This window comes from Priapulus caudatus, unplaced genomic scaffold (assembly GCF_000485595.1).
Source record: "Priapulus caudatus unplaced genomic scaffold, Priapulus_caudatus-5.0.1 Scaffold100, whole genome shotgun sequence".
Classification (NCBI taxonomy): Eukaryota; Metazoa; Priapulida; class Priapulimorpha; order Priapulimorphida; family Priapulidae; genus Priapulus; species Priapulus caudatus.
This window is the reverse complement of record NW_014577161.1, coordinates 331,910-356,175: the sequence shown is the minus strand read 5'-3', so window position 1 is coordinate 356,175 and position 24,266 is coordinate 331,910. Positions and strand designations below refer to the sequence as shown.

The following is a 24,266-nucleotide window of genomic DNA, read 5'->3' as shown; positions in this document are numbered from 1 at the left end:
ACCCATCCACCCATCCATCCATCCAGCCATCCATCCATCCATCCACCCATCCATCCATCCACCCATCCACCCGTCTATCAATCACGCTATCCATCGATGTGTCTATGCGTTCCCCCTATTCGGCTCGGCGGGAGACACGCGGCACGCTCCGTGTTGCATACCTTGGTGATCTTTCGGCCCTTTAGACCGGCGAGGGTGCAGAGCTCGTTGAGGTCTGCGTAAGACTCGAGTGCCTTCTCGTCCACCGCCAGCAACTGCAGCAGAAAACCGACGAATCTCAATTACGGACTCAGTAGAGGAATCGGTCTGGCGATTTCTCGCGTTTTCTGGCAGTTTTTTGCAATTTCTTCCAATTCATGTAAACAATGCATGTAATGAAAACCGATACAGGTAGATGCACTAACGACAACCAGTGTGGGATTATCAAGAAGGCACAGTGCATCACTGGGCACAGTGCTAAATGCAGCAATATACTATAAAAGAAAAAAGGGCATTGTTGGGTAGGCACATTTCTCCATTATACTTGCAAATTGTAATGAGATCCACAGCAATCAACCAAAATCACCTGTTACCATCTATCCAATAGGAACGATTAGTCAACGACTGCTGTGCTTGTAGCTTGGCTACACACATGAGCACAACATGCACAGCTTTCTCACCTACACACACATCTCACCTTATCCTTTAATGGTTCTGCATTGTCTATGAGATTTTTGCAAGCCTCTACCATCTGTAAACATAAATAAGGCAAAGTGCTCTCATAATTGTTTATATTAATCACATAATTACAACCATCATGGATTTCTTTAAGAATGTAAAACCTATATTATAAAAACTTATTCGAAAACTTCTCTGGCACGTTTTCCCAGCGCAGTTTAACTTTAGGCCTGAATGCGTGCACAAACTGCATATCAGCAGATATGCATCCAAACACACCTACTACCTGCATACAAGAATACATAAATATCACCACACTGAACATCAAGTATGTGCTTACATTTGAAAATGCAGTTAAAACCTTGCGAAGAGAGTCTGGTACAATACCGGTGACCTCGACACGTGGAAACTGAGAAAAACAAGTGAGTCATTACAACAACGCACTGCTTAAGTCGACAAACCTCGCTGGAATAGCTTACGTTATGTTAGAACAACTTCTCGGAGATTACATATTTCTTGTACTAGACTTTTTGCTGGGAATCGTTCACTTATTGGTCTAGAAATTCAGCCACCTGAACTGTGATCGTTTTATCTCTCGTTCTAAAGACTCGAACGAATTAGTCTCGCAATTATGAACCCATCTTCTGCGTGCCGCTCGCTCGTCTGGCACTCATCTGAATGCATGCGGAGAAGCCAATGTCACTGTTTTGCGCCGCGCGCTCGCATATTCTGGCTGCAGCAGCAGCACGAGTGTCGACTTGCTTGGGCCGGCGTCGGATCACTTGTCTCCCGCGTGCTGCGGCTTCACTTGAGTGGCTCCACACACTCACTCGCTCGCTACCTCGTTGCTCGATGACGATCTGGTTCGCGGCGTGGGCCGGGTTGCCTTAGCGTCGGCGTCGTATGGACATCGCAAGCGCGCGCGCGAGTCGTATGTGCCTTATGCACTGATTGATGTCTGGTTGATGCAGTCGCGCGCCACAGTCCTTAAAGTGGCCGTCTACCATTATCGGCGACGTTGATGCGAGCTCCTGCGGCCTCCTCAAGCACCGAACCGCTGCCGTCGCACAACGTGTTCGGGGAGAGAAGTAGATAAAGACCGCGGACATTTCGTGGGTTATACTGCTGCCCGCGGGCGTGTCGAAGCGCGAATGAGGGGAGCGGAGAGAGAGGGGGGAGGGTGAGAGTGCAGTTGAGAGATCGTGGGATATTGTGCGTGCAAGTGCGGAAAGGAGACGCCAGAGGAGGACGGGAGAGGCGAGAAAGGCAAAATCCCATCGTGGGATATTGCGCGTGCAGTGCGCGAGGAGGAGGAAGATAGGGATAAGGCGAGCAGGGGGAGAAGGCGAGGGAAGGAGGGGGGATGCAAGAGGGTCAGGAAGAGGGGGATGTGCTTGTGGATAAGTTAACGGAGGCCAGCAGATGGCTTCTAATCGAAAGAGAGACAGAGAGAGAGAGAGAGGGGGAAGGAAGGAGGGAGGGAGGAGGCAGAGAGAGAGAGGGGGAAACACAGCTAGGGAGAGAGAAAGAAAAGATAGCGATAGAGAGAGCAGGAGAGGGAAGAAAGGGAGAAAGGGGGAAGGAGATGGAGTGGTAGAGGGAGCGAGAGTGGGAGAAAGAGAGAGAAGTCAGTCCGTGTGTGCGTATGTGCGTTCGTGCATGCGTTGATGTGCATGCATGCATGCGTGCGTGCGTGCAAGCATGGCTGTGCATGACGAGCCTACCTTGAACAAGTCGTCCAGGCTCTTGACACCGATGAGCTTGACACAGCTGCCCTCGCGCAAGTGCTTACTCGGCTTTCGCACAGTGCTGCCTCGCTTGCCCTGTGGTTTTCCCTTAATAACAAGAGTGAAATCGCTTTCTACCACCGTGCATTTTCGCAAGACTCACCCCTACAGCTACATGTTGGTGAAAGCAACCAATTGTTGGTAGCGAACATTTTTTCAGAGATGCAGTAATCGCAGCTAAAAAAAAGATACTGCGTTTCTCATACACCTAGCTTGCAGCGATTTACGAATCAACGCACAGTCAACGGTAAAAAATACTTCCGTCTTTTTTCAATCGACTCAATAATTTTAAACTGACGAGGCAAACGCTACGGTCATCGTGAATTCAATAGCATTGCGCGAGAAGCTCAACTGCAATCAATACAGTGCGAGAAGAAGGACATGCGATTTACCTTCACTCTGTACCATGCCCTCACCTCAGATTCGCGAGTGTTCGTGATTGCTATGTGTACAAACAGGGTTGAATTGTCTAGTGGCTCTCCGGTGTTCGATAACAACCTGATGTGCCGGTAACCTGAGAATGAAGAAATAAATACGTGAAGCAATTATAAAGCGAGTTTCTTTATTCGACGTGCGACCGAGCAGTTGTTTGTTATCGTCGGAAAAATACCCTGTATAGAAGGATTAAAGGCCATAATGTGAAAGAATGTAGCCAAATAGCTGTATTATATGTACGTTAAGGGTTATTGTATATATATATATACTATACGTATTAATATAGCTCATATTGTTGCTGCTACCACCTGCTACCTCTGCTTTCTCTCCTGCTGATACTTCTACTTATACGGAGTATGTGTAATAATACCGGTCTGTAGGCAGAAGAACGAGATCACGTATTTATATGGGAGTTGTGTAATAGTACCCGGTCTGTAGGCAGAAGAACAGGATCACGTATTTCAATGGGAGTATGTTGTTAATAATACGGTCTTAGTCGCAGAAGAACGGATCACGTATTTTATATGAGGGTATGTGTAATAGTACCGCGGTCTGTGGCGCAGAGAACGGGATCACGTATTATATGGGGTTGATAATAGTACCGGCTGTAAGAAAAGGATAGTAATTATAGATAGGTATGTCGGTGTAGGCAGAAGTAACGGGATCACGTATTTATATGGAGTATGTGTAAAGTACCGGTCTGTAGGCAGAAGAAGGGATCACGTATTTATATGGAGTATGTGTAATAGTACCGGTCTGTAGGCAGAAGAACGGGATCACGTATTTATATGGAGTATGTGTAATAGTACCGGTCTGTAGGCAGAAGAACGGGATCACGTATTTATATGAGTATGTGTAATAGTATCCGGTCGGTGTAAGGCAGAAGAAGCGGGATCACGTACTTTATATGGAGTATGTGTAATAGTACCGGTCTGTAGGCAGAAGAACGGGATCACGTATTGTCCGATGAAGTCGTCGCCTATGTATTCGGTCATTCCCAACTACTACGAAGCGGACGAGTGCTTAGCTCCGCAGGTTGATGTAGAACTCAAAGCTCTTCATCAGTCAGATGGGTTGAAACCTGTGAAACAGGCATCGGAGCTGCAACTGTAAACATAAAAACATAATCGGCATAACAAATTCATCGGCATGCATTTTATAACAGGCATTTATACTGTGGGCATTGTATTAACAGGCATTATAAACATTTTATAACAGTAAAAATTATAATAATAAATAAACAAATTCGCTCGGGTGAAAGACGTTTTGAGCTGTTGATAATCGCATTTACAGCAGCTAAAAGTTAGCACTTGCATAGTGGGGAAGATATTTCTCAATCGGATAGAATAATACAGCCATATAAAACCTCATTTAGAGAAACATATTTTCACCTGTAGAGTAATGTAAAGAACTCGTACAGAAAGCACGCCTAGGAGAAGGAACAAATTAGGGGCCGAGTTATAGAGCGGAAGGGAAATATGATTTCAAGTCAAGGTAAAGGTCAAATAAAGGTTGTAGTGACCGGTTTTGGTAGCGCTATGTCAATTAGGGGCCGAGTTAGAGAGCAGAAGGGAAATATGATCAAGTCGATGCAATAAAGGTCAAATAAAGGTCGCAGTGACCTGGTTTTGTACGCTGCTCACCTTCTCCCCAAGATGGTAAGTATACCAAGTTTGGTAGCGCTAGGTCAATTAGGGACCGAGTTAGAGAGCGAAAGGGAAATATGATCAAGGTCAAGGTAAGGTCAAATAAAGGTCGCAGTGACCTGGTTTTGGTACTCTGTACAGGCCCGTAGCCAAGCTTCCTATTGGGGGGGGGGGTTCGTTTTTCAGTGTTTGAATTTGCTCGCAGGGGTTTTACAGGAATTGTACCAGGGGGGTTCTAACCGAACCCATAGTTGGGCGAGCCGGCGAAAGGGGGGTCTGGGGGCCCCTCGCCACAGCAATTTTTTAAAATTACACGCCCTCAGATAGCTTTGTCTGCTGCGACGCAAGGGGGTCCGGCGTCCCTGGACCCCCCTGTACACGCCCTCGCTCGGGCGCGAAGCGAGCGCAGGCGCGAGGAGCCAAGCGACCGAGCGGGGGAGGTGTGGGGAGGGGGGTATTCACTGTTCCTTCCCGCACGATGGAGATTTTGCGAAATTATTCAGCTAAAACTGGAAGGCGCTGAGGTGAAAGTTCTTGCAATTTTCAAAAAAATTGTTTTTGTGCTTGGGGGGAGGGTCGGGGGGGTTCTGTTCGAACCCCCGACACGCCCCTGGCCGACCTGCGTCTGTACACCTACTCCAAGATGTGATAGTTGACAGCCAAGTTTGGTCACGCTAGGTCAACTGTAGGGGTCGAGTTATAGAGCAGAAGAAAATTCTCTGCGGCAGACCGAGCGGCGGCGGCGGCTGGGGAAACATGAAACCATAGTATCCCCGCCGACTTCGTCGCGGGGGATACAATAAACAACAGTGAACATAAGCACTCATACCGAAAGCATATATAAAATTATAGGTTACACAACAATAAATGTATGCGCTCATATAGAGAACATATTTCCAACTGTAAAATAAACGGAAGTGAACGGAAGTCGTCAAGAATCAGACTTGAGAAATTTGAGACAGTGCCACCGGCAACAGCATTCACAATTTCACAATCTAGATCCAGTCAATCAACTGTGACTTCTGTCGACAATGCTTTTCTATGATGAAAAAGCTACAACTTCTTTTAAATTTAATACTTTTAACGTTTATTGCTTTAATAAAACAGTACATTTCGCTTAAATTGTATGACATTTATATTGCCTATGAAATTGTCAATAATTATACTCTTAGCCTAAGTATAACTTCATGGCCACAAATTTTGAAATTTCTCAACATCATACCACATTTCTTGGGTTATTGAAATCATTTCGTGAGGGTTCAGCTCTGTTTAATCATTGCAATTCGGGGTTGTCATCTATACGGGGTTGTGCTACTTTTATAGTAACTCTCGGTAGCTCCAAGTAGTTTTTAAGCAAGTTTTTAGTGTGCGTAACCATGGCGATGGCTTGTGAAGGACATCTCTGACAGATCACAAACATTTCACCTTTATTTTTTATCACTGCCACTCTGCTCACAGGTAGGACATCTAAACGGGGTCGTGCCACGTAAGAATTAATTAGAGTTTTAGGTAGTTCTTGGGTTCAGGTACCCATTGTCAGAAACATCACGATTAGTTATGACTACTATTCTTCCACCTTCTTAAAATTCATAGCTTTTGAAGTGAAGCGTCGTGCAAAAAATGACGACATTTCAGGTTCACGATAGTCGCAACTATTCACAATGTTTGTGAACAACAGACACCACAGGTGGGGTTCTGAGCGAGACTTCAAAGGCGGGGAACAACGAGGAAGGTTCGCAGGTTCGCGGCACTCACTGTTCGTTCCGACGGTCTTCGTGCGCGACTCGGCGCAGTCGGCCGGAATGCCGAACGTCTCGACGAGAACGTACGGGTCGATGACGTCGCCCTTCGCTCCGGAACCCTTCGGCTTCGGAAACTCCTGCCCGCTGATCACCTGCAACGACGCCGGCGAGGTCGATTAGCGAGTCATAGCGTGTCGTAATGTGCGGATGGCGCAGATGAGGTTGTGCGGGGTAACGTGTGACTGGGTTTTAATGCTGTCTTTTCGCTTTTGATCTCCCTCCCTGTCTCTCTTTCTCACTCTCTCTCTCTCTGTCTCTCTCCCACTCTCCCTCTCCCTCTCCCTCTCTCTCTCTCTCTCTCTCTTTCCCCTGTTTCTCTCTCTTCTCTCTCTCCCTCCACCTCTCTCTCTCTCCCTCCCACTCTTCGTCTCTCTCTCTCTCTCTCTCTCTCTCTCTCTCACTCTCTCCCACTTTCTCTCTCTCTTACTCTCTGTCTCTCTCGCTCATTTGCACACACATGCACACGATCTCTATTACTCCTCCTCCCTCCACCTTTCTCTTTCTCTCTCACCCACTCTCACCTTTTCCCTTTATCACATGCACGTTCACACACTTTCACGCTCTATCTTCCACTTCTTTCCCTATCTTGCTCTCGACACAACTTCATGACTCTCGAAAAACCATGTGCTACTATATAATAACAACTGGCCCATTGCTTACTTATCGCTCACACTAACAGTGTCACAGTGCACACCATTAGGCTAAAGCCATGACAGCTTATGTAAGGTGGTTTCTCTTGCTCTCTTTCTGCATCTCGCTCTATCGCTTTTACTTTCTTTCTCTTTGCCATCCTCACTCCGTCCCTCCTCCGTTTCTCCCTCCTTCAATCCCTCCCCTCCCTATTTACCACTTCTCGCTTCCTCCTTCAATCCCACCCCTCCCTATTTACCACTTCTCGCTCCCTCTTCAATCCCTCCCCTTCCTATTTACCACTCTCGCCTTCCTCGCTTCAATCCCACCCCTCCTATTTACCACTTCTCGCTCCCTCTTCAATCCCTCCCCTCCCTATTTACCACTTCTCGCTCCCTCTTCAATCCCACCCTCCCTGTTTACCACTTCTCGCTTCCTCCGTCAATCCCCCTCTTCTACCCCTCTGCAGTTACCACCTCTCACTCTCTCAAGCATAGTTCGTCGTATATACGCAGCCGACTCATCGCGAATCCGTTCCGCGCTCGCGTCGATCCCCGTGCCGCTGCGCCGGCGCCACCTACCTTCACGTGCAGCGTCTGCGGCGAGATGCCGGGCAACGATCCCTTCGTGTTGGCACTGAAGTAGGAGATCTCCTCGCGCATGATCGCTGGCTTCAGCACGTAGCCGCAGCCTCCGTTCTGCATGAAGTAGCCCGTGTTGAGGTCCATCATCAGACCCGGCGTCTGATAGTTCATCGCCACTGTAAGCAGACGAAGGGCGTGTTTGTTTGGTCGGATCCACGAATACCGATCCACTGGATCGAACCCTGGACCAAATAAACGCAAACTCACTTTCACCGGTTCACGTTTCGCTGTGACCTATCACGGGATGGTTCATAATAAAGAACAAGCTGTGATTGGCTGAGGCGCAGGCCGCCATATTGGATCCCGTTCGAATCCACCTCGCTAGCAGGGTCGGGTTTGGTGGATCGAGATCCGTGGATCCGACCAAACAAACAGTCAGATCAACGAATCCATTGGATCGAGATCCGTGGATCTGACCAAACAAACACGCCCGTAGATGCCGGTGATGGGGAAATGGGGTAACGGAGCGGGGGTGGGTGGGTGTTGGCCGTTGATATGACACCCTGTGATTGTGCTGGTGCCACCCTGACGAAGTTGCGCTTTTGGCAATTTATTTTGCATGTTACAGACCGAGGGATAATCACAAAAGGGTGATTATATTTATACCTAACTGCTATTTAAAGGAACGATTTTAATTTTAGGACAAATTCGTCCATATTATAACTGAAACTAAAGAGTTGTGTATAAGATATTTCAATCCTTCTCCTCTTAAATTGATAAATAAGAAACACCCTCGGTCTGTAGCCTGCAGCCGCAAAGTTGCGATGCACAACTTAAAACGTAGATGCGCTAGTAGTGGCACCACCGTCCTTGTAAGCAACAATATAGCCGTAAATTTTAAAATAAAATATTAAATTTCTAATCAACATTGAACAATAAAATGTTGTATGTAGCATAATTTAAACCTATTTTAACTTAAAATATGCAAGAAACTTAGGATCGTGTGTCCCTTTAAAGTATATTAGGTAAGATAAGCATTGCTCTATGCGTAAAGAGGCCTGCAGTTTTTTCCGGCTTTTTCGCTTGTGATATTCGAGATGTCCGACAAAAGTCAAGCAAGAAATTAGGGCTAGCCGGATGAAACTGCATTTATTCAGTCTGTTCCTGCACAGAGAGGCCATTAGCTAGATGATTCTCTTGTGGTTAACCAGCGCAGAGTAACAACTGGTGATTATCCTCGATTTGCCCACATCTTGCCACATTACAGGCCTAAAAAGATAATATACGTCCCACGTAACGCAATAGACGCTACAGTAACAAATGCTGTTACAACATAATAGTGTGCATGGAGCAGTGCAGCGCAGTGGTAACATTACTGGCTGAAACACCGTTAACAAAACACCTACACCTCTACACCTACACCTGTACACATCTAGAAAATAGCATGTACACCATCCACAACTTGTTCTACTTCTGTTCTATCTACATACTTCGGCTACTGTCATGGTTCTGCATCATGTGTTACACCTCTAAGTAGTGAGTAAGAGTAAGAGTGTATAAGTGAGCACGACCCATCTCTAACGACACGTACCCATGCTACTGCCACGGTCACACATATCACGTGTATTACACGTTTACACCAGACACCTCTAGCTACACGTACCCATACTACTGCCACAGTTCCACATGTCGTGAGGGTTGAAATTGCTGGAGTCGACCCTGTTCTGATTCGGGTGCACCAGCGTTAGAAAGTGCTTATTGTAGTTGACAAAGTCCTCAGGGCAGCCATGCGCGAGCTTCGCCGCAGCCGACTCACTCAGCGAACACGTCTCCCAGAAATGTTCTGCAACAGATGGCAGCACCTTCCAATATAAACGTATGCTAATCGTGTTTCAATATTATATATGATTAAATAAGCTTATATTAACCTAAGCTACTTAGCTTAGGTTTGTGAAGTGAAGTGAAGGCAACAACAATGATGATTTTGTAATTAGCAGGGTGAATTTATGCGATTAAATCCTCGTGCAAACACAGGAGTTTTATTACGAGGTACTAATGTAATCAATCATTCATGAAATAGATTAACAACCTTCAACACAGATAATACAGTTGTTCGGACTTACTTAACAAATTAACACATAATTGATACTTTTGCCCGCAGAGATGCTCTGATTCTTTCATAACAGAGTGTGGAGAACTGGCTATAGCCTACCCCCACAGACTTCTGTGAATGTCACACACACGGTAGCACTTGAGGAGACACGGAAATTTAGATAGCGAAATTGCTTTGAATCTATCTTTAGTGCCAACACAATGCCAAAGGCATAAATGCATTGCAACTTGACAAGACTAGATGTACATAGTAAGTAAGTAAGTATGTACAAGACAATGTATATAGAGCTGCTTTATATTAACATGTCATCTGCCCATCCAATACCAAACCCTGTAATCTTAAATATAACCACAAATAACCAAATATAACCCAACTTCCAAGATACAAAGTGCACACCGCAGTATTACACTCCTATTCTGACAATGAATCAAGCAGCTGGCAACAACAGAGCGGCACGCAAGAATGCAACTCGCTGAAACTTTTGTATCAATCTTTTGAAATAAACAAACAGCGACCAACTCTGAGCGCCACCGTCATGGAACGTTAGCAGACGTACGAATTCGGCAAGAAATTCGTTCGCAACCATGAAATTCGACTGTCGTTAAAACGGCCTTGCTCTTGAATCTACACAAAGCGAATGCAAGTCATTGGCGAATGCAAATGCCTTACGACTCTCTGAGATGGGACGGGGCAAGGGTACGTACGTGTTTTCTGCGCAGATTGGATGTCGTTGAATCTCACCGCCTCGCAGTAGTTCACCTGATCTGACAGCTCCTTGCACAGTTTATATCGCTTCATCGATTCCTGCAAAGAATTTTTTGTTAGAGACTTAGAGCAGTACATGAAGAAGCAGCAGCAGCAGTAGCAGCAAAAACAGCAGCGGCAGCAGTAGTGATAGTAGCGGTAGTAGTAGCAGTAATAATATTCTGTAGACTTCCAAGTTATGTAATGCGTAAGAGAAGAAATCAGAGGAAGGTATTCACATTATGAGCTTATTTCTCATTTATGTGCCCCATACGTACGCACACGTCCGCACAATGACTATTACACGGTCTTAACCTCCGCTATTCACGGCTTTAACCTCCGTTAACTAACATGACAACATCGTAAAACCGTACTTTAAGTTTTAACTCAACTGGCCACCCAACCACACTAAGCTCCACACTAAGCTGCTTTTTTTTTTTACTGCAATCGCTTCCCAGCACGGTGCACACACAACACAAATAGCACCGCGCGGGTCCTTTATTCAGACAACATCGACCACGGAAGCTGATGCCGACAGAGATGACATCGAAATTACGAGTAATTACGATCCATTTCACGAGTAGATAAAGTCGAATAAAGCCGATGCCATCGCACGAGCCTCATCCGCCAGCCTGTTGACAATGAGACAACGAGCTCATACTGTAGATAACGCTGCCTGAGCGAATTCCTAGGTGGCCAAATTTCGTGACTCGACTGAGTAGCGACGAGTGAAACCGTAATTTTTCGTCTGGCGTTTCAAGAAATAATCCATATCGAGAGCACATGAATTGTAGAACGAAAGAAATGAATGGAAACCCAAGTCTGATTTTTAAATCGTGTTAAGTAAGGTTACGCACGTACGTAGCTTGAGCAACGTACTGTACTTATAATCATATGATTAATACGATTAATTAATTAATTAATAACAGGGATTCATTCTTGCTTGTTTCAACACGACCAACCGCCTGTGCCTGCTACGTTTCTGAGCCGAGGCACAAATGCGTAAAGACGTACCGATCTTTGATATCGCGATCGCAAATAAGATGTGGTTTTCAGTTGTTCGCATTGTGTTCGCTCTATAGTTTATTCCACTCTCATTCGGCTGCCCGTGTGATAGATATGGTAGGCTCTCATTCGGCTGCACGTATGATAGATATGGTAGGCTCTCATTCGGCTGCACGTATGATAGATATGGTAGGCTCTCATTCGGCTGCACGTATGATAGATATGGTAGGCTCTCATTCAGTCCTTGCACGTATGATAGATATGCGTAGGCTCTCATTTCGGCTGCACGCTATCGATAGATTGGGTGACTCTCATTCGGCTGCACGTATGATAGATATGCTAGGCTCTCATTCGGCCTTCACGTATGATAGATATTGGTAGACTCTCATTGGCTGCACGATATGATAGATATGGTAGACTCTCATTCGGCAGCCCGTGTGAGTAGATATGGTAGGCTCTTCATTCGCCGTGCAGCGTCTGATAGATATGGTAGGCCTCTCTTCGCTGCACGTTATGATAGATAGCGTAAGCTCTCCATTCGGCTGCACGTATGATAAAATATGTAGGCTCTCATTCGGCTGCACGTTACAGTTATGATAGAGGTATGGTAGACTCTCATTCGGCCTGACGTATGATAGATATGCGTTAGGATCTTCACTTCGCGCTGATGTATTTAGATATGGTAAGGGGGCTTTCTCAGTTCGACCTGCCCGATGATAGATATGGTAGGCTCTCATTCGGCTGACGTATGATTAGATATGGTAGGCTCTCATTCGGCTCACGTATCGAATAATATGTGGACTTCTCATCGGCCTGAAGTATGATAGATATGTAGGCTCTCATTCGGCTGCACGTCATGATAGATATGGTAGGCTCTCATTCGGCGCAGCGTTGATAATATTGTTAGGCTCCTCATTCCTGCTTGCCACGTATGATAGATATGGTCAGGACTCTCATGCGGACGATGCACGTATTTTGATAGATATGGTAGACTCTCTTCGGCTGCACGTTATGATAGACTATGGTAGACTCTCCTTCGGACTGCACGTTGTAGATATGCGTATAGACTCTCATTCGGCTGCAGTTATGATAGCATATGTAGCTCTCATTCGGCTGCACGTATGATAACTATGTAGACTCTCTTCGGCTGCACGTTTGATCAGATATGGTAGACTGCTCATTCGGCACTTCACGTATGCATAGACGTATGTAGACTCTCATTCGGCTGCACCGTATGATAGATATGATAGCTCTCGATTCGGCTTGCACGATGATAGAGATGGTAGCACTCTCATTCGGCGCGCCACGTATGATAGACTATGGGTAGCTCTCATTCGGGTGCATCGTGTTATGATAGATAACTGTAGACTTCACTTCGGCTGCACGTATGATAGATAGGGTAGCTCGCATTCGGCTGCAGTTGATAGACTATGGTGACTCTCATTCGGCCCCCTTGCCACGTATGATAGATTATGGTAGGCCTCTCATTCGGCTGCACGTATGATAGATATTGGTAGGCCTTCATTCCGGCCTGCACGTATGATAGATATGGTAGGCTCGTCATTCGGCGACGTATGATCTATAGCATATGTAGGCTCTCATTCGGACTGCACGTGATGATGATATGGTAGACTCTCATTCGGCTGCACGTATGATAAGATTATGCGTAGACTTCATTCGGCTTCACGTATGATAGATATGGTCAGGCTTCTTCATTCGGCTGCAGTATGAATTAGATATGGTTAGGCCGCTCTCATTCGGCTAGACACGTATGATAAGCATATGGCTGACTCTCATTCGCCTGCACGTATGATACGATATGGTAGAGCTCTCATTCGGCTGCGCCGTATTGATATGGTAGCGCTCTCATTCGGCTTCAGTATGATTAGATATGGATAGACTCTATTCGGCTGCACGTAATGATAGATTATGGTAGGCTCTCATTTCGCGCTGCACGTATGATAGATATGGGTGGGCTCTATTCGGCTGCACGTATGATAGATATGGTAGACTCACATTCGGGCCTTCACCGTATGATTAGATATGGTAGGCTTATTCGGCTTACGTATGATAATGATATTGGTTAGACTCTACATTCAGGCTGCACCGTGATGATAGATATGGTAGATCTCAATTCGGCTGCCGCGTGTGATAAGATATGGTTAGGGCTCTCATTCGCGCTGCACGTATGTAGATTATGTAGGCTCTCATTCGGCTGCATGTATGATAGATACTGGGGCTCTCATTCGGGCTCGCACGTTGATAGATATGGTAGACTCTTCATTCGCGGCGCGTATGATAGATATGGTTAGACTCTGCATTTCGCGCCTGCCCGTGTGATAGATATGGTAGGCTCTCATTCGGCTGCACGTATGATAGCATATGTAGGCTCTCATTCGGCTGCATGTATGATAGACTATGGTAGGCTCTCATTCGGCTGCCTATGATAGCATTTGGTGCTCTCCATTCGGCTGCACGTATGATGATATGGATTGACTCTCATTCGGGCCGGCACGTATGATAGGATATGGTTAGACTTCATTCGGCTGCAGCGCTATGATAGTATAGTAGGCTCTCTCATTCGCCGCACGTATGATGATATGGTAGACTCTTCATTCGGCTCTGCACGTATGAGAGGGATAAGTAGGCCTCTCATTCGGCCTTGCACGTATGATAGCATTGCTAGACTCTCATTCGGCTGCCCGGCCTGCTGATAGACTTGGTGGGCTCTCATTTCGGGCCGCAGTATGTAGTAAGTAGGCTCTCATTCGGCTGCAGTATGCATTAGATATAGTAGGCTCCTCATATCGCTGCCCAGTATGATTTAGATATGGTAGACTCTCATCGCTGCACGTGTGATAGATATGGTAGACTCTCTTCGAGCTGCCACGTTGATAGATTGTAGCTCTCATTCGGCTGCACGTATGATAGAATATGAGTAGGACTCTCATTCGCTGCACGTGATGATAGATATGGTAGGCTCTCATTCGGCTTGCACGATATATGATAGATATGGTAGACTCTCATTCGGCACTGCACGCTATGATAAGCATATATGGTAGACTCTCATTCGGCTGCACGGCGCCTCTGATATGATATGGTAGCGCTCTCATTCGGCCGCCACGATTATGTAGTAATTGGTAGGTCTCATTCGCGCGCCAGTTATGATGATAATGGTAGGCTCTCATTCGGCTGCAGTATGATTTAGATATGTCCGTACGGCTCTCTTCCGGCTGCCGTATGATAGATATGGTAGACTCTCATTGGCCGCAGTTAATGATAGATATGGTAGACTCTCATTCGGCTGCACGTATTGGTAGATAGGGGGTAGGCCGCTCATTCGGCGGCCAGGTATGATAGATATGGTAGCTCTCATTCGGCTGCACGCTATGATAGATATTGCGTAGGCTCTCATCGGCACTGCACGTAATGATAGATATGGTTAGGCTCTCATCGGCCTGCACGTATGCTAGATATGGTTGGTCTCATCGGCTTGCCCAGCTATGTAGATATGGCATAGAGCTCTCATTCGAGCTGCACGTCTGATAGAATTGTAGACTCTCCTTCGGCTGCCGTGTGATAGATTGTAGGACTCTCAGTCGAGCTGACGATATGAGTAGATATGCGTAGACTCTCATTCGGCTGCACGAATTGAATAGATATGGTAGGTTCATTCGGCTGCACGTATGATTAGAATGGCTAGGCTGTCTCCTTCGGCTGCACGTATGATAGATATCGGTAGGCTCTCATTCGGCTGCACGTATGATAGGATATGGTAGGGGCTCTCGTTCGGCTGCACGTATGCAGATATGGTAGACTCTCATTCGGCTGCACGTATGATAGATTGGTAGACTCTCATTCGGCCGGCCCGGTGTGATAGATTTATGGTAGACTCTCACTCGGCTTGCAGTATGATAGATATGGTAGAACTCTCATTTCGGCTGCCACGTTGTGATATGGTAGCGCCTCTCATTCGCTGCACGTATGATAGATTGTCGGCTCTCATTCTGGCTGCACGTATGATAGAATATGGGTAGGTCTCATTCGGCTGCACGTATGATAGATATGGTAGGCTCTCATTCGGTTGCCACGTATGATAGATATGGTAGGCTCTCATTCGGTTGCACGTATGATTTGATAGCATATGGTAAGGACTTCATTTCGGCTGCACGTATGATAGATAAAGTGGACTCTCATTCGGCTGCCCCGTTGTGATAGATATGGCTAGACTCTCATATTCGGCTGCCACGTATGCGATAGATATGGTAGACTCTATTCGGCTGCACGTATGATAGATATGTATGCTCTCATTCGGCTGCACGTAATGATAGATATGGGTAGCGCTCTTCTTCGCTGGCCACGCCTATGATAGATATGCGTATGGCTCTGCATTCGGCTGCACGTATGATAAAATATTTGGTAGACTCTCATTCGCTACACGCTTATGATAGATATGGTAGCTTCATTTCGGCTGCACGTATGGTAGCATATGCGTAGACTCTCATTCGGCCCTGACGTATGATAAATTATCGGTAGACCTCATTAGGTCTGCCACGCATGATAGGATATGGTAGACTTAATTCGACTGCACGATATGATAGATTGGTAGGCTCTCTTCGGCCTCGCCACGTCATGATAGATCATGGTAGGCTCTCATTCGGCATTTACAACGTTTGATAATATTGTCGGCTCTCATTCGGCTGCACGTTGATAGATATGGTGAAAGGCTCTCATCGGTTGCACGTATGATAGATAAGTAGGCTAAGGCTACGGGGAAAAACACGGGTACATGGGTACGTCAAGGAGTATGTATAAAGCAATATAAATAATAAATTAATAATAATACCATATAATATATTATATTTATTATTTATTTTTTATTTATATCATGAGATTATATAGAGCCCAGATAGCAGTCGCTGGACTAAAATAAGCATTACTATATATAGTAATGTGACATTTCATCGGTATAAGTCACACGGGGATCTATATATATAAGTTGTTAGCCGACTTAGTCGTACTCGCATAACTATGAGAAACTCGCGCTAGAGGAAAACTAAAGATATTTCAGAATCAGACGTTGGGGGAATTAAAAGTTACAAAAGTTAAAAATTTTGAGAAACTTATATCATCAATAGATGGGAGGCGTACAGATCAAACATCACGTACGTGCTGAATCCATGGTGCTATACCTTAACGGACGCCAGTGGCGTAATCGCTCGTCATCCGTCTCCTACCACCGGATTCGGGTTCGAGTCCCAGCTGGGGAACTTTATTTTCCCTTTTTTCCTTGTCCCTTTACTACCTCTTTAGTTATGTATTAGTTTTTATGGCTTTTTAATTATAATTTATTTATTAATTTGTTTTTTCTTAATGGTCTTATTTTTTTTAACGTTGGGATGGCATTGGCATGGAGATGGCCTATGGCATGGCATGCGATGTCATGGGTGGATGGGATGCGATTGAGATGGGATGCCGGATATGGGATGGGATGGATGGGATGCGACTGAGCATTGGGATGGCATGCGCGATGCGATGCAGTGCGATGGATGGGATTGGGATGGGTGGGATGGGCTGGATGGGATTGGGATGGGTGGGTGGATGGATGGATGGGATGTTTGTTTTTCTCTTATTGCGAGTGGGATGGGATGCGACTGGCGATGGGATGGGATGGGATGGATGGCATGGAATGGGATGAGATGCAGGAATGGATGCATGTATGGATGCATGGATAGAGAGATAGTTAGGATTTTTTAGGTATTTTCCTTTGCACAGCGGTCACCAACTGAGTACGCCACTGATTTCCCGGGCAACGCCGGCGTTATTTCCGCTTAGCTATATATATATATAGAGAGAGAGAGAGAGGGGGGGGGAGTATGTGTGTATACAGTTTGTAGGCCATTAGGGGCGCTCCACATTCCCGATACATAGAAAGACTCTTAACCAGTCGGTCTATGTTACGCCGGCATGTCGAAGCCGCCAACAACGTACACGCTGCGGCGCGCATACGCTGCGGCACGCACACGCTGCGGCACGCACACTGCACACCGCGCTAATTGCTCTGCGTTGTTACATGCATTACCGATGCTGAGGAGCCCTCCACAATTAGAAATCGCCGTGATGTAACAGAATAGCTAGCGTACAGAGCAGAGAAGCCACGGCGTGCCCACTTCTACTCGCCTTCGCAACGACTGTATAATGACGCGCTCGTGTGTATCTCCGTCGCTGCACGCATCACCCAACACTCGCTTAATTGCCATTAGTATCGAGATTGATCACACTCGTGGGTAACAGAAGGCGGGAGTGTCCGATACTCATTAAAACTAAGCCAGCGCCGCGTTGAGAAATTTAGCATTACACAATTGATCAACCCGCACCCCACGAACGAATAAAAAATAAATTCGCGCACACGGGGTATCATTTTTTGTTTTGGAAATCCGCCTCCGTTCGCCTAGATCCATTAAGAGAAAATCTACGGTGAATTTTAAATCGGCGCCGATTTCGTCATCGCGTCAGGGGCACGGGGTAATAACAACCCACGGTGGTTATAATAACAACCCACGGGTGATGTCCGATCGTCGATGTCGTACGGTTTAATTTCATCCGATAATGAAGTGCTCGGCTTCAGGCTTCAGGCCTTAAAGGCTGCTCTCGCTCTCGCTCTCGCTCTAGATCTCGCTCTCGCTCTCGCTCTCGCTCTCGCTCTCGCTCTAGATCTCGCTCTCGCTCTGCTGCGGGGAAACACTCGTGTCGTTTTTTTTTAGATTTTTCGTGAAGCATTCTAGTAGTTGATCGCTGTGTTCAATTCACTGGAGTAGAATTTGTGGCATCAACGTCGCGGGACCGTAGTTGGCGGCACGCCTGAGGCGGGGACGGGGCGAGGACGCTGCTACTGTATACAGGACATGATTATCCCCTCCACTACCCGAGTCTCCTCTCTCCCTCCCCACCACCCTCCCTCCTCTGTCCACCTCTCCATCCTCATCTTGCCCGCGCCCTTAGATTCTCCCCCGACTCTTCAGCCTCCGCGCATTAAACTCAAACACTATTGTGACAAGTCCGTATCCAACCAAGCACCCCCCTCGTTGGGCATTTCATCTGCAAACTGCAACCCCGCCGGGCGAATCCTCCCTCTCACCGTTCTCCACCCCTCCATCACCCTTGGTGTCAGCCGCGCGAGAACCGCACGTGGTTATAATTTATATAACGTATAACCCGCACGAGCCATCACTACGTCATGATCAGCCCGGGGAAAGAGTCCACCGGATTAGTACTACTACGCTTGACGTGGGGGCGGGATGACGAGTGAACGCTCGTGAATGAATGCGAAAAGCCGTAAAAACTCAATATCGGATCATCAGTGTGTAGCTGCTGGCGAAATGAAATAATGCAGAGGAAGCTGTGCGAGATAGGATCAGTGTGTGGAGGGAGGGGGAGGGGAGGAAACACACTCCATGACTGGGGGACGCTAGACCGGAGACACGAACCTCGCCGCTCGCCTGGTTTCACCGCGCAGCCGATCAATGCAATCGATGCTAGCGTGTTTGCGCGCCAGCACGTGTGTGCGTGCATGCGTTCGTGCGTGAGCGAGTAAGCGCGTGCGTCCGTGAGCGAGTTAGTAAGTGCGTTCGTCCGTCAGCGAGTAAGTGCGTGCGTGCACGAGCGAGTAAGCGCGTGCGTCCGTGAGCGAGTTAGTAAGTGCGTTCGTCCGTCAGCGAGTAAGTGCGTGCGTGCGTGAGCGAGTAAGTGCGTGCGTCCGTGAGCGAGTTAGTAAGTGCGTTCGTCCGTCAGTGAGTAAGTGCGTGCGTACCGTGAGCGAGTAAGCGCGTTCGTCCGTGAGCGAGTAAGTGCGTGCGTGCGTGCGTGAGCGAGTTAGTGCGTGCGTGCGCGCGTGTGCGTGCAGCTTTCCGGCAGCAATCGCACGACGGCATATAGGCAGACATCTTTAAGTTAGCGAATCTCTCTAAACGTTTCAGTGAATCTCTAACAAACCGCTGCCTTAGTCACTGCCGAGTCGTGTGTTAACACAATACAAACTAGCGCCAGCTTACGTAACGCACAGAGAAAACGCAAGTAACAGCAAGAGAAATACAATAACGTGCGCAACGCATGCATTTACAATTCTGACGATACCACGTACACACAAGCTCGGGATTCGAGCAGCAGTAGCACACAGCAGGCGATTTTCCTTAGGCACCGGAAGCGGGAAAGGCACATTCGGGCACCCTCGGGCACCTTCGTAAAACGATGCTAATGTCACATGGTCACCCAACGCCTATACTATACGAGTATTGTATATAGATTGCATCGTATCGTATAATATTTTAGTGTATTGTATTTCGTTGCATTGTGTGTATTGTATTGTATTGTATTGTAATTGTATTGTATTGTATTGTAAACCATGATCCTACACATGAGAGGACGCTCTTCTTGCCTCCTTAGATTTGCTTCATATGTATGCAATTGCTGTATTTAATAGCGATAAATTAACGCGCGTCGGCCGTTCTAACATAACACGGGACTGCACCATGATTGCACGATAGCTCATACACGATTGCACATACAGCACGATTGCTGCACCTACTACGCCCAGAAAAAGGTTGGACATAGAGCGAATCTGTCAGAAAGGTGAACAAAATTATACAACCCCAGTGCTATTATATATGGTACATGCTATTATATATGGTACATGCTATTATATATGGTACATGCTATTATATATGGTACATGCGGCACTACACAGACACTACACGCGTATTCATGCACACCGGCATGAAAAGAACGCTTTATATTCCAATAGGCCATGCTTAAAACAATCCGATCAACGCAAAATCTCAGGTGACTGCACAACATGCATTCGCAACGATTTCTAGGGATCTCGATTTCAAGATTTCTCTCTTCTTCGACTTCAATATTTCTAGAACAAAGCTAACGGCTTTCCTCGCAAAAAAGCCGAAAGAGCTCGTTTCTAAACAGATTGCTCTGCCTGGGCTACGCCGTAATCCGTATAAGCGGCTAGAGTTGATTGCGCTGCACATATAATAACAAATTACAGAAATCGCGGCCGATCGGAGTGCAGACGTAAGTATCCCTGCGAATTTAAGCCGTCTGTACTGCAGTCGTAGCAAATCCTATGGCTGCCCCTCCCCCGCCACTTCAATTCTCTGACTGATCGTAACGTACTCAAGCCCTCCCCAGCCGCTGGCAGGTTGAATTACGCATTCAACTTAGCGAGAATTCCATCCGATTGTAATGCAACAACCGCTTGATTGCATAACGCACCGTTAGTGTCGGATAGAGTTTGAGTTTCCAGGGTTCGTGATGTGTGTGATACGAGCTGCTGCTCCACCCTGACTCTCACCGCTACGTCGCACCCCGGCCAGCAGCGACACCGTCTTGCCGACGCGCACAGATATAATGTGTCACACCAGAGGCAGCTGATCGTCGGCTCGGCGTGTAATCATCCAAGCGACGCTAGTGTTGGTGACAGTGACGCGACGCTAGTGTTGGTGACTGATTAATGTCACCCCGCCGTTAATCAGTGCACGTAGTGAGTCGCGCGCGGCCGCGCCGGCAGGTGCGTCCGCCCGCCCACATGCCCGCACGCGCGCGTACGGACAGAAGACACTACTGTCTTACCGGGCGACGAGGCCGACGACTGACATAGCGCGACGTAATCCCCCGCCGCGCTCGTCTGCTTAGAGTGCTTAAATTGCTTAGAGTGACGGAGTCGCGGCGTCGGCGGCAGACACGCTCGCACACGTGATGTCACGGTCGTCACAGCGTCGCGCACAGCGTCAACTACGCGACGCAGCGACGGTGGCGACGTTTGTCGCCGGATGAGGTTACTGCGCAGTCCGAGCGGTAGCGGCGGCAGTCGCGACTGGGGCGCCGCACGCGGCAGGGGCACGCACTAGTCATGCGCCCGCTCACAAGTAAGGCGCGATGCTGGGACTCGGAAATGTGTCAAACAACAACAACAGCAGCAGCAGCAGCAGCAGCAGCACCAACAACAACAACAACAACAACAACAACAACAACAGCAGCAGCAACAACAACAACAACAACAGCAGCAGCAGCAGCAACAACAACAACAGCAACAGCAGCAGCAGCAGCAACAACAGCAGCAGCAGCAACAACAACAACAGCAGCAGCAGCAGCAGCAACAGCAGAAGCAGCAGTAGCAGTAGCAGCAACACGAACAACAACATTAGCTACGACGACGATGACGACGATGTAACGTCGAGCAATGACGTCACGATACGTTACGACAGAGATCGGAGTAAGCTTGAACGTGATCGCTGCTCAGGATGAATTAGATACAATAATGTAACCCAAACCCAAGAGGATAGGGTTTGGGTTACATTATTGTATCTAGCGACGAATATACTGCTACGTCTACCCCCATCTACGCTTTCCGTCCATCCATCTTCCCTAAAATGTTGTAACCCTAACCTTAGCAATCATACTACGTGTTGGGTTACATTATTGCATCTAGCGACAAATAAACTGCTACGTCTACCCCCATCTACGCTTTGCGTCCATCCCTCACCCCTGCAATTTTTCGTTGATGCGTTGAAACCAGATTCGCTGTCTGCGAGACATCATAATGTGAACGTCGGCAAACCTCACCGGCGAGACAGCAACACATATGATTAAATAAAGGCTCGCGTGCAGAGGAAAATAGCTGGCGTCACCAGCTATCAGATTATGTGCTCTGGAAAACTAGTAGAGAGAGAAAGGGAGAGAGAGAGCGAAAGAGAGAGAGAGAGAGGAGGGGGGCAAACAGGCAGACAAACGGATGGACGGATAGATAGACAGACAAACAAGCAGACAGACAGACAGACAGGCAAACAGACAGACAGACAGACAGACAGCCAGACAGGCAGACAGACAGACAGACAGATAAACGGACAGACTGACAGACAGGCGGATGGAAGGATAGACAGACAGACATACAGACAGAGAGGCGGACGGACGGATAGACAGACAAACAAAGAGAAATACAGACAGATAGACAGACAGACAGAGAGACCAGAAACAGAGACAGACAGACAGAGAGACAGACGGGCAGACAGACCGACCGACAGATAGCGATAGCGATAGGGATAGCGAGAGAGAGAGAGAGAGAGAGAGAGAGAGAGAGAGAGAGAGAGAGAGAGAGAGAGAGATAGCGAGAGGAAGAGAACGCGAGAAAGACGGAGAGAAAGAGCTCTGTGTTGGAGAGGAAGCACTCGCTGGACTTCTCCGATGGCGCGGAACTGCAGCGCGTCGAACATCGAAAAAGTGCAACGCGACTTTCGCCGCCCCCCCACCCCCGCCGCCGCCGCCGCCGTGGCTAGCTACGAGGCAATATGGCAAGCTGATCTTTTCGGCACAAAACACTCTCCCGTTGCTATGGAAACGCAGCGGCGCGACAGGAAGGTGGGGGCGCGCAGGAAAGCGTGCCAGCGATGGATTACACAAACATATTAATTAAACGGATAAACATACCGGCACGCGGGCGATTCGTCGCGCGCATCTAGTACGCGAATATACGCTAGCTCTCAGAGGGAGCCCAGCTATCGGAGGGGAGAACGTCGGCCCACTTATCAGATTACCCAGGTACACAGAGCCCGCCGACGTCAGCACAACCCGAGGGATAGTGCTGTACGATTCTACAAGATCCTAAACTTCAAAAAGATCAACATTTAAACCCCCAGTACAACAACAACAGACTTCGGGCGGGCATTGGTCACGGATAAGTCGACTGCCGTTGCTGGGAGCAATCCTGAGCAGACGACGACGCTGGCGACAGTCTTAACGTCTTAACTAATATATGGTACTTGGCATCAAATTGCGGCGCGTGTTCACCGACGCGAACACCTGCGTACGTACGTTGATGCGTAGCTGAGAAGGAAGCTGATAAGGCTTCTTGGAAAGGAGGAGTCTGGAGCTTATAGTAAACCCACCTCCGCATCCACGCATCTTGACGGTAGGGCACGGATTGCGCACTAGTCCTCGTATGGTACTGCGGTACTTATCGTATGTGTGTCTACTTGTGTATCCATCTATACATACGCACGCGCGCACGGACGCACGCACGCACGCACGGACACACACATGCACGGACGGACGCATGAATGAACGCACACGCGCTTGCACACACATCACACAACTATTACACGTGCCCGTATACGTACCGCGCATACAAAATTGTGCAAATTTGTCTAGTTGCTAATGAGCAAAGGCGCGAGATGCATTACATTGTACATTATTCACCCATTACCGATGATTCATACGACGCACGTTAGCGTCTCAATACTTGTAGTAAGGGATCTTAAAAACCGGGGCGGGGGCGGGGCGGGGCGGGGCGAGGGCGGGGCGAAGGCGGGGGCGGGGGCGGGTCGCTGTAGCTGTTAGAGACAGTCGCAGTAAACACTGATCTCGAGTCGGTTTTCGGCGAAAATACCAGATTTTCACCGCTCATTAGCTCAGCGTAGGAGCATCGTAGGGACAAGCGGCTTGTTTTATATTAACAAGGTAGGACAGCTGATCAATAATACCGCAAGGAATCGTCAAAATAAAACGGGCCACCATTTCACCGTTGTACGCTCTCCTTCTTTATACGCTCTTGATCGCATACACCGACTTTCAGTTCCTACAGCACTAACAGGCGTAACACCTTCTTTACCGTCTGCAGAAAGCAGCATCGCACGCCTGCTGCACACAATCTCGCCACCTGTACACGTAGCAGTGCTGCACATGGACAAAACCATCTACATTCGTGAAATAACCTTTTATCTGAAAGACCTCCATTTGTGTGAAGTAACTCTCTCCCCCTCTATCTCTCTCTCTCTCTCTCTCTCTCTCTCTCTCTCTCT

At 47.6% G+C, this 24,266-nt stretch overlaps 1 protein-coding gene across 1 annotated transcript in view; it reads right to left on the bottom strand.

The window, feature by feature from the left end:
- LOC106805106 (inactive phospholipase C-like protein 2) overlaps nt 1-24,266 on the bottom strand; it is a 34,859-nt gene that overhangs the window by 451 nt on the left and 10,142 nt on the right. The window contains 14 exon segments of the mRNA XM_014806585.1: nt 162-254; nt 677-730; nt 998-1,066; nt 1,499-1,543; nt 2,382-2,492; nt 2,861-2,958; nt 3,632-3,692; nt 3,782-3,868; nt 3,870-3,935; nt 5,841-5,992; nt 6,281-6,419; nt 7,539-7,717; nt 9,205-9,384; nt 10,359-10,458. Coding sequence (XP_014662071.1) covers nt 162-254; nt 677-730; nt 998-1,066; nt 1,499-1,543; nt 2,382-2,492; nt 2,861-2,958; nt 3,632-3,692; nt 3,782-3,868; nt 3,870-3,935; nt 5,841-5,992; nt 6,281-6,419; nt 7,539-7,717; nt 9,205-9,384; nt 10,359-10,458 — 1,434 coding nt within the window.